The sequence below is a fragment of the Cyanistes caeruleus genome, unplaced genomic scaffold, assembly GCF_971803275.1.
Source record: "Cyanistes caeruleus unplaced genomic scaffold, bCyaCae1.hap1.1 HAP1_SCAFFOLD_180, whole genome shotgun sequence".
Taxonomy (NCBI): domain Eukaryota; kingdom Metazoa; phylum Chordata; class Aves; order Passeriformes; family Paridae; genus Cyanistes; species Cyanistes caeruleus.
This window is the reverse complement of record NW_028255968.1, coordinates 66,431-77,310: the sequence shown is the minus strand read 5'-3', so window position 1 is coordinate 77,310 and position 10,880 is coordinate 66,431. Positions and strand designations below refer to the sequence as shown.

General features: G+C 55.6%; 1 protein-coding gene across 1 annotated transcript; it reads right to left on the bottom strand.

Moving 5' to 3' along the window:
* Positions 1 to 562: 562 nt before the first annotated feature.
* Positions 563 to 1,288, bottom strand: LOC147645732 (uncharacterized). The gene has a single exon (XM_086874260.1). It carries the CDS (start codon positions 1,286 to 1,288, stop codon positions 563 to 565), a length of 726 nt encoding a protein of 241 aa, XP_086730386.1.
* Positions 1,289 to 10,880: the final 9,592 nt, after the last annotated feature.

The window sequence follows — 10,880 nt, the reverse complement described above, 5'->3', positions numbered from 1 at the left end:
GAGGTTTTGGGGGTCCTGACCTCTGCAGTTGCCCCAGGGACGCCATGAAATGCCACCTGCAGTAAGATGCTTACGGAGATTGGAGTCTCCATGCTGGGTTTCGTCTTCCTGGTTCTGGGGCTCAGCATCTACCTGAGCAATAATGTGAGACAGGGTCCCTAAGTTTGGATTTCCCCCCCCCAGAGCATGTGTGTTCCCTCAGGGCCCCCAAGCCCGGTGTCACCCCCTTTTCTCTGCCAACAGTGCTCCTGAGGCAGCGACAAAAGGTTCTCTAGGATTGAAAGTCAACAAATCCACTCTCCTCAAGGAATTCCCATTGTTGGTCTGTGTCCTGATGGATTTTCATTCCCCTGCTTTCATCCAGGTGCCCACAGGGAGCCAGGAAGATGTGGAGCCTCCCAGCCACATGTCTTCCCAACACGCATCACCAGGACCACGGATCACCAGGGCTCTGCCCAACGGGGGTCACTGGGGATCATCCAACGCCCATCCTCCCATGGGGGATGGAGCTGGAGCAGCGCACGAAGCTCTTCCTGCACTCGGGGCACTCGCAGGGCTTCCCTTACTGGTGACTCCGTTGGTGTTGGGTCAAGTGAGAGCTCCGTGAGAAGCTCTTCCCACACTGGGGACACTCGTAGGGCCTCTCCCCAGTGTGGATGCGCCGGTGCCTGACAAGGGTGGAGTTGCAGTTGAAGCCCTTCCCACAGTCAGGGCAGCGGAAGGGCCTCTCCTCTGTGTGAATCCGCTCATGTACGAGGACATGGGAGCTGTGCTGAAACCTCTTCCCACACTCAGGACACTCGTAGGGCCTCTCCCCAGTGTGGATGCGCCGGTGCTCCCTCAGACTGGAGCTCCACCCAAAGCTCTTCCCACATTCCAAGCAGGTGTAGGGCCGTTCCCCTGTGTGGAGCACCTGGTGTCTCATCAGGTCAGAGATACCTCTGAAACACTTCCCACATTTCCCACACGCATAGGGTTGTTCTCTCATGTGGATCTTCTGGTGAGTCCTCAGGCTGGAGCTCTGGCTGAAGCTCTTCCCACATTCCCCACACTCGTAGGGCTTTTCCCCTGTGTGGATCCTCTGGTGCTGGATGAGGTGGGAGCTGTACCTGAAGCCCTTCCCACATTCCAAGCACTTGTGGGGCTTCTCCCCCAGCTCTGAGCTCCGGCTGGATCTCTGGCCATGTTCCTGGCACTGGGGGGATCTTTCCTCCTCGCAGCTCCCTGGACTGGGTTTCCAGCCCCTCCTCATGCAGGATCTCTGGGGCTTTTTCTCCTCCTCTGCCATCTGGACACAGTTTGGGAATGAAAATTCCTGGTTAGGAGGAAAAGGAGAGGAGAGCGCCTTGGACTGGGGGTTCCTCCATGCCCAAGTTCATCTCAGAAAGTCATTGGGCATCTTGTGTCTGTAACAAAGCAAAGCACCAAGATTCAGCCCAAACATCAAAACAGTGATGAAAAACTACCCAAACACCAAATTCAGGCAAAACCCCCTCCAGAATACAAAGATTCAGCCCCTGCAAAAAAACAAAGCACCAACATTTAGCCCAATAAAGCTCAGAAACACCAAGATTCAGCCCCATCAAAATCGTGGATCCCCTCCCCAGTCACCTCCAGGGCAACACTCCTGGGACTGCACACACAGGGAGGGTGGAACCTTGTGCTGCTTCCTCTTCCTGCTCCTCCTCCTCCTGTGTCCCTACTCTTCCTCACACTCTGCTTCCTCCTACTATTTCTCCTCCTGCATAAACCCACCTTTTCCTCCCACGTGAATCCTTTGACCATTTTGTTCTTCAACCCCGCTTCTCCTTCCCTTCCCCTCCTGCCCCCAGGCCCAGCACCCACTGCCGCCTCCCTCTTCCCCCCCAGTCCCACAGCATCCCACCGCAGGGGCACGGATGCAGCTGGGCCAGCTCGGCCTGGGGCAGCGCTGGGCTCTCGGCCGCTTCCGCCCGCACTCGCTCCCCACTGCAGCCGCTCCCGCCACCACAGCGCGGGGGGGGCCCGGCCTTGGCGCTCCCCCCTCCCACCTCCCCAAATTCCCCTCCAGGGGGGCGCCAAGGCCCGGGGGGGAGGGGCGCAGCTGGGCTCCAGCTGGGGAACGCTGGCAGCTGCGGCTCTGCCTGGACACTGATGAGTCATCAGCGCCGCGCGCTCTGATTGGCTCAGCCCTGCCTGAGCCCTGCGCCTGCACCAAGGGGGGACACCCTGCTCCAGAGGGGATGGCCCCAAAACGGGGCAACCCCAGCAAAGGAACAACAACAAAGCCTCTTTACAAACTGATCCCCTCAACCTCACTGCACATAGGGCCAGGGACGTGGACATAAGGAAGTGACAGGAGGAGCCAGCAGCTGCACAAAATATTATTAATTGATGACACAGACTGCTGCTCAGCCAAGGTCCTGCTAAATTCATCAACTTCCAGAACAACAACAAAGACTTAACACAGACATCAATATCGTTAGCTATACAAAAGTGGGGTGAATTGGGAAGTCTGTACCTCTCCAGGACTTCAGCCAGTGGGGAAAGGAAGAGGGAGATGTGGCAAGAAAATTAGGATGAAAAGGAGGCTGTGTCTGCCAACAACAGGAGAGACCCAATGGGAAATGTCCCATGGCCTCTCCCTTTTTTATGAATGAAATTACTTTTACAGGACTCCTCTGTCTTCCTTGTGGACAGAAACCTCTGGGGATGTCAAGTTTTCCACACACCCTGGGGCTCCTCCGCAATTCCTTCCACCGTCCGGGCCGGCGGGCAGTGAGTGCAGCTGAAGGGGCCTCACCCAGTTTGGGGGATCGGCTCCCTCGGCTGGCGGCGGCACCGGGCATTGATTGGGTACCCGAGAGTGAGCAGGAGACAGACGAGGGACGGATCAGGGCGGCTCTCAAGAGTCGGCAGGGAGAGAGCACTGAAAATCTCAGCAGTGACTACAGTGGCATCTTCGGGGAGTGAACATGGCAGGGCACCCAGGGAGGGGACAAAAGGGAAAGCCACAATGGGGTCCCAGCAAAAGGGATGAGGATCCCAAAATATCTCTCAAGGGTCCCTTGGGAGCATGTGGAGGTCATTTGCACATTCTCCCAGAGGGAATTAAGGACATGGACACCCAGGGGGCAATAAGGGAAGTCCAGAAGGGATTTAGACAACAGGGGATGGATGGTGTTGGTGTGCTGGGAAGGGACTGGGTGAAGGGGAGTGTGCAGGAATGTGCTTAAGGCAAGAAGCAACAAGAGCAATCTATGGGGTAAGAAAAATAATAATGGAAGAGTAAGAGAAAAGTACTGAGGATTGTGATGTTTTCCAGAAGGTGCTTGTCCTCAGAATTTGCCAGCAGATCCGTTGTATCCCAGTTTTGGAGGACAGGAAAACAAGGAGGTGAGGATTTCAGGGGGTTTCTCTGAGCTGGGAGCGGCAGGAGCGGGCGCAGAGCTGCGGCACCGGGAGCACGGGCTGGGGGCCTGTGGGGAGCTGTGGGGCCGGGCCGGGGCTGTGGGGCAGCCAGGGCTCAGCGCCGGGCGCTGCCTGAGCCCAGCACCCCCCGGACAGGGCCGGCAGTGGCCCCCGGCCCCCAGGAGGCTGCGGGACGCCCCGGCCGCTGCCCGGCCCCGTGGAGCTGCCGGCCCTGCCCGCCGGGGGGGCCGCCTTTGGACACTGCGGCAGGACAGGGACCGGCTCTGGGATACGGGCTGGGGAGGGGAGCCTCAGCACAGCCAGCACGAGGAAGGAACAGCTCACAAATGGCGATTAGACCTGCAAGGATCCACATGATCTGTTAAGCATTTCCTGCTGGGTCCCTGGAGAAAGGAAGGATTTTGCAGAAAGCTCAGCAGCTGCCACACGATGAGCACCCACAGGCACTGAGGGGGGCTGCAGCAGCGACAGAAGAAGCCCCTGCAGCACTTGCTCACAAAGGCTCAGCAGCTGAATGCAGCAAGGGATGAGCAAAAGGCCAAGCTGAAGGCAAAGGCCATGGCACACTTCCTACAGCCACTGAGGGATCAAGCCCAGGGCCCAAGGGGGCCCCAGCACCCAGGGGACACCCTCGGCCACAAGCACCTGGCACAGGCATTGCCCTCCTGGCCAGGGCACAGCCCACCCAAACAGCCCCTGGCAAGGAATCAGCCTTCCAGCTGCAGGGCACAAGGACACTGCAAGCACAGACAGCAGCACCCTCAGCACCAGCAAGTCCAGCCCTTGATGGACACGCATTCTTAGCGGTGGCACAGCTCCCATTCCACCAGGGACCCACCACACTGCAGCCCTTGGGAACATCCAGGGTGGCTCTGGATCCAGAGGAGACCTTTCCTGATGGACACAGGGGCCTCTCCATCCACTCGGAATCTTACACCTAAGGGGAGTAAATTGTTAAGGTATATTTTAATTATTAAGACACTAAGTGGGAAAGATGAGTTGTTGTCTTTTATTCAGCCACTATTAGCAGATGTGGAGGATGGGTTTAAAATGCAGGACCTTCTATTTGCTCACAATTGTGATTGTAATTTACTGGGAAGGGATTTGATGGCTAAATGGAAAATGCAAATTAATGTTGCAAAAGGTGATACAGAGGCTGGTTCTGTTGTACCTCTGTGTCAAATGTCTGGCAGAGCCACGGCTGAAGTGAACCCACAAGTGTGGGCAGCCCCAGGGAAATTGGCAAAATTAGATATGGAGCCTCTCCAAATCTCCCTGAAGCAACCAGGACAAGAGGTGTCCAAAAGCAATCCCCTGTTCCAAGGGAGGGAAGGAAGGGCTCACAGCCTGTCTGGGAGTCCTGCTCAAGGCACAGCTTGGGGAGCCAGGGATGGCTCCCTAGAATGCTCCTATCCTGCCAAACAAGAAATCCAATGGAATCCACAGAATGCTGCAGGACCCAAGAAGAAGAAATGAGATGATGAAACCGAGGCACCCCACACTCTCAGATCCTTACACCAGCCTGAACCAGGTGCCCTCCTCACACTGCTGCCATTCACAACTTGATGCAAAAGATGCTTTCTGGGGATCTGCCCACTCACAGAGGATGCAAACTGAATTCTGCCTTGGGCTGGCAACAAGAGCTAGAAGGGAAAATGCTCAAGACATGGACGGTCCTTCTGCAGGGATGCACGGAAGCACCGGCCTGATTGGGGCAAGCCTTGCAGGAAATATCAAAGGAATTGACCTCACCTCCAGGGACTGGCTTAATGCAGGATGTGGATGACTTGATCCAGTCAGAAAAACAAGGAGAAGAGGTAGAGGAAGCCTCTGTGAAATGGCTTCATTTTCAGGCTAAAAAGCAGCTTTGAGTAGCTGAAAAAAAAGAAAGGGCAAAAGGTAGAGAAAATGGTTAAATATTTGGGACCTACGTTGATGGAAATTTTGTCTTTTATTGACCCTGAGAGGGTTCAGGGAATCTCAGAAATAATGTTTCCCAGGACTGAAATAGTGCTGCAGCAATTCTTAGGATTAACAGGGAATTGCAGGAGCTGGATTGAGGATTCTCTCTTCTAGCCAGAACACTGTGTGACTTCTTTAGCCCCAGATAGTCTCAATGTTATGGTGTAGATATAAGAAAGAGAACAAAACTTAACAAAATGAAAAAAATAAAATGATTGATACCCCAGCCATGGCTCTTCCAGACTCAGAAATCTGAATTGCAAGGGAATATTAAACAGGCCACCCCTGAGCCTGCACTGAAGGCAACGCAGCAGCAGCCAGGGCTCCCCAGCGGGGGAAGCCCCTGCGCCTGCCCACAGATCCTCTGCTCAAATCCTCGGCCTGGCCACCCTCCTTTGCCATCTCCAGCCACTGCGGGACAATCCTTGCTCTCACTCTTGCAGCTTCAGGCCTTTCTGTGCCTGCCCTCGCCACAGCTGCTGGGGAAGGCACCGGGACAATTCCACTCTGCCTCTCAATTACACTCACACTCTGCCCTGCCTGGGATTAGCTGCTGGCAAAATAGACCAACTTGAAAATGATTTAAAATCTTATTTCTCTAAAGGGACTTGGTTTGCCTTTGCCTTGGGGAAAGGAGTTTTAATCTTTCTTTTCCACCACTCAGCAGAGATGAAATTAACATCTCAACAGACTGGGAATAGCCCAAAAGATTCCCACCAACATAACGACCATCAACAAAACATCAACACCCAGCAGCAAACATCAACCAACACCTGCCCCAGACACAGCTGGAGACACCTGGTCTGGAAAAGGCTGAGCAGGAAATCCAGGAGTGCCCACCTAATTCCCATCACAGGCACAGAAATCCAGGTGTAACAGGAAACCAAATCCTAACAACTCCACACCTTCAAACCAATGAACATTAAACCAAGGGATTTCTATGGGGTCAGACTGTATAAATTTAGAAAAATCTAGTCAAACTCGTGTGTCATGGAATGATTTTCTCTGCACACCCAGCCTAAGTGTGCATGAAATTATTCCTGTTGCACATTCTGGCCAGAATCAAGTAATGCCTTATTTCTCTAAAGACATTGTTGAATAGTTTTTGCTTTTCTCAGTTTCAGTGAAAGGATTACACCGTTAGAGTAATTTTTTGTAATAATTTTACTTCTCTATTGTCGGTTCTGTTTGGGCCAGTGGTGTGAGAATCAGTTTTTAGTCCCAGGAGAATAAAAAGAAAACACTTGATTGCTTTCGCAGTTTTGTTTTATATTTGAACGTGACTCTTAGTGATGACAAAATGATGGTATGAGTTTTTCGATGTTCACCTTTAAGCTGCACTTTGAAAACTAGAAGAGCTTTAAAGTTGGTGCTTTAACACATAAACAATTATTAGAATATTGTTTAACGAAAAATAAATAGCATAGCAGATCTGTGGGGGGCCACGTGTGAATCACGGGATGTCTGCCCTGGAAGAGAAGCTTTGCTCCAGGCAGCCAGGAGAGGAGCTTTAGAAATGCAAATTAACACTGATGGCCCAAAGCCTGCACAATGGCCCAGGGGCTTCCTGCCTGCAGGAGGAATTGCAATGATTCCAGGAAGGAAAAAACAGAGGCAATGAGTGAATCTGCTTGGAGATAGGGCCAGGGACTTGTACATAAGGCAACAATGGGAGAAACCATCATTTTCAGAAAATGTTACTAATTGACAAGGACTGCTGCTCAGACCAAGTCCCAATACATTCCTGAACTTCCAGAAGAACAAAGACTTCACAGAGCCAGGAATATCGGGTGTTATACAAAAAGGACATGCAGCAGGCGGATCGGGAAGGCTGAACCTTCCAAGCACCTCGGCCAGTGTTGGGCAAAGGGACAGGGACATGCGGCCGGGAAAATCAGGACAAAAACGAGGCCGCGTCCTCCAAGAACTGGAGAGAGCGCACGGCAAATGCCCCATGGCCTCTCCCTTTGGGCAGCAATAAAGTCACTCGCACACCACTCCTCTGGCTCCTTGGGCCACACCAACCTCTGGCGCCGGGAATTTTCCCGCCCGGCCCCGGGCCCAGCGCAGCCACCTCCGGCCTCCCGACACGAAGCGGGACGAGCCAGCGCTGCTCCGCCACCGCCTCCTGCCGAGGCCCCAGCGGCAAGGAGACCGCGGGCAGCCGCTCCCGCAGCGCCCTCAGCCCAGGGCCAACACGGGCCGGCCACGGCACAAGCCACCCGCCACAGCCCCCTGCCGCCCCCTCCCGGGCCCGCAGCGAGCCCCGAGCCCCCGCAGAACCGAGCGCGGCTCCCACCTGCGATGGCCGGGGCCGCCTCCGAGCTCCGCCGCCGCCTCACCGGGCTCCGGCCGCTGCTGCCGCCGCTGCCGGGCCCGCACAGACGCTCCGGCAATGGCGGCTCTCCTGCCCCACGGCCGCCCTGGGGGCGCCAGCGGGGCCGGGCTTGTGCCCGCTCTGCCCAATCAGCGCGCGCCAGTGCCACGAGTGACGGCAGAAGCAGCCAATGGCAGCCAGCGGCGGGCTCTGCACACGGCACAGCCCCGCCCCGCGCTCTCAGGGCCCGCCCCGGGCTGCGTGAGGGGAAAGGCGGGGATGAGGAACAGCCCTGGAACGGGCCGGGCCCGAGCCGCCATTGAGCTCCCAACACAAACAAAGTTCTCCGCACCTCCCGGCCCGCCTTGCCCAGCCCTGGCTGCTGGGTGCCTCCGGCTCAGCGGGAAGCCCTGGAGCCTCATGCACGTCTAATTAGGAGCATCAGTGCATCGCTTTGATTTCCCCCAAAAAAGGGAACCCGCCCTCCAAACCCCTTTGGCTGAGTAGAGGAGAGGAGAGATTTCTTGCAGAAAACTCCCAAAAATACGAAAACCAAAGCGAAGTGAGCCAGGACCTCCCAGCAGCGCCTCTCTGCCGTCCCAGCTGAAGCCCTCGCTGGCTGCTCCAGGCTGGAGCGGCACACTGGGAGCACTGGGAAGGGGCCCCGGCTCGGGGCGCAGCCCCCGGGGCAGCCCCACGGCCCCCACGGCAGCTCCAAGGCTCCGCCAGCCGGGATGGAACGTGGGACGGGGAGCAGGGGAAGGGACGGGGATACCGGAGCCGAGGGAATACGAGGGTCACCGGGGGCACTTCACGAGCATTTAACGCAAAAGATAAAATCATAAGGGAGACAAAAGCAACAGCACCTGTAGCACCATAGCACAGGGCCACACAAGGACATGTCCCACTGCTGTGGGGTGATGCTGGCCCGAGTCCAGGCACCCACCACAGCTGCTCTCTCACTGCCCTCCACAGCCACACAGGGAGAGAAAATTTAACCAAGGGTTCATGAGTTAAGGACCCGGGAGCATTTCCTCATCAAATGAAGTCATGGATAAAACAGGAGATTTGACTTGAATTTATTGCCAATAAGCTCAGAGCAGGAGAATAAGAAGACCCTTAAAAGCACCTTCCTTCCACCCCTCCCTCCTTCCAGCTCTGCATCCTTACCTGGCAGTGCAAGGATACAGGGAATGGAGCCATGGTCAGTTCATCTCCCGGGGCTTTTCCTGCTCTTCAAGGACAGGAGTCGTTCCCCTGCTGCACTCTGGGATCTCTCCCACCAGAGAGGTCTCCAGGAACTTCTCCAACCTGAGTCCATTCCATGGGGAGCAGCCCCCTCACAGTGCTGCAGCATGGGTCATTCTGCCACGGGGTCAGACCTTCCAGGACAGGCGGCTCCAGCAGGGGCCCCTCTGTCCACAGGTGTCCCCCGGGGTCACAGCCTCATCTCAGGCATTCCCCTGCTCGGGCATGGGCTTCTCCAGGGGCTTTGGGTGTATCTCTGCATCCCAGTGAATCTCCAGGGGCAGTCAATCTGCAATTCCCATTGTTGGTCTGTGTTCTGATGGATATTCCTGCCTTTGTGTTTACCCAGGTGCCCACAGGGAGTCAGGAAGATCTGTTTGGTCAAGGTTGAGCTCTGTGAGAAGCTCTTCCCACACTGGGGACACTCGTAGGGCCTCTCCTCAGTGTGGATGTGCCGGTGCCTGATGAGGGTGCAGTTTTGTGAAGCCCTTCCCACAGTCAGGGCAGTGGAAGGGCCTCTCCTCTGTGTGAATCCACTGATGTTTGATGAGACCTGAGCTCCTTGGAAATCTCTTCCCACACTCAGGATGCACTGGTGTGCCCCGAGGTTGGAGCTCCAGCTGAAGCCCTTTCCACACTCCCCACACGTGTAGGGCTTTTCCCCTGTGTGGATCTTCTGGTGACAAATCAGATTGGACATCTCAATGAAGCTCTTACCACATTCCCCACACTCGCTGGGGCATTCTCCTGTGTGGATGTTCTGGTGCCAGATCAGGCGGGAGCTGCGACTGAAGCTCTTCCCACATTCCAAGCACTTTCCAGGCTTTTCCCCTGTGTGGATCCTATGGTGGTTAATCAGGACAGAGATCTTCCTGAACCTCTTCCCACACTCCCCACACTCCTAGGGGCTCTCCCCAGTGTGAATCACGTGGTGCCAGATCAGATGGGAGCTGTTCTTGAAGCCCTTCCCACACTCCCCACACTCCCAGAGCCATTTCCCAGGGTGGATCCTTTGGTGTTTCCTCCACTTGAAGCTCCAGCTGAAGCTCTTCCCACATTCCAAGCATTTGTGGGGCTTCTCCCTGCCATGAGCTCTCTCCCCCAGCTCTGAGCTCCGGCAGGATCTCCAGATGCCTTCCTGGCACAGGGGGGATCTTTCCTCCTTGCAGCTCCCTGGGCTGGGTTTGCAGCCCCTCCTCATGCAGGATCTCTGGGGATTTTCCTCCTCTTCCTCCATCTGGCCATGGCTTGGGAATGACAAATCCTGATTTGGGGGTAAACAAAGTGGGAGTGCCTTGAAGTAGAGGCTCCTCCTGCCTAAGTCCATGTCTCGAGCTCAGCAGGAGTCTTGTGTCCATGAAAATCTCCAAAATATCAAGATTCAGCCTCAAAAAAAGTCTCCCAGGATTTCCCCATCTCTTGTCTTTCCTATTTGGGATTCCAGAGGTTTCCCTTCCCTGGGATGATGGGGGTCCAAGGGCTCCAGGGGTTCCCCCTTCTCTGGGGTCCTCCTTAGCAATGATCCAGAGGCTTTTGGGGGTCCATGGGCTCCCTTCTCCCCTGATCTCTGCTTTGAGATCCCAGGGATCCCAGGAGTCTCTCCTCTTCAGGCTCCCACCTCTCCAAGCTGCCAGGAGCCCCCAGCTCTGGGATCGCCCCTCTCTGCTCTCCCCACTCTGGGAGTCCCAGGGGTTCCTCTCCTCTGCTCTCCCAGGGGTCCCCAGCACCAATGTCCTCCCCCAGCCAATACTGGGCAATGGCCACGTGGACCCCAAAGATGCCCCGAGGGGCTCAGCTTTGGGGTCCTGCAAGATCCAAACCTACACACCCAGAGAAAAAAACCTCCCAGGGACGCCAGACAATATTTGGGGCTCAATTCCGCAATCTGCAAGTTCCAAACACACCCCAATTAAAAGACCCTCTCAGGGACCCCCTGACAGAT

What these genes read in the sequence shown, in the direction of transcription:
- LOC147645732 (XM_086874260.1), bottom strand. Translation starts at nt 1,288, where the DNA reads ATGGCAGAGGAGGAGAAAAAGCCCCAGAGATCCTGCATGAGGAGGGGC.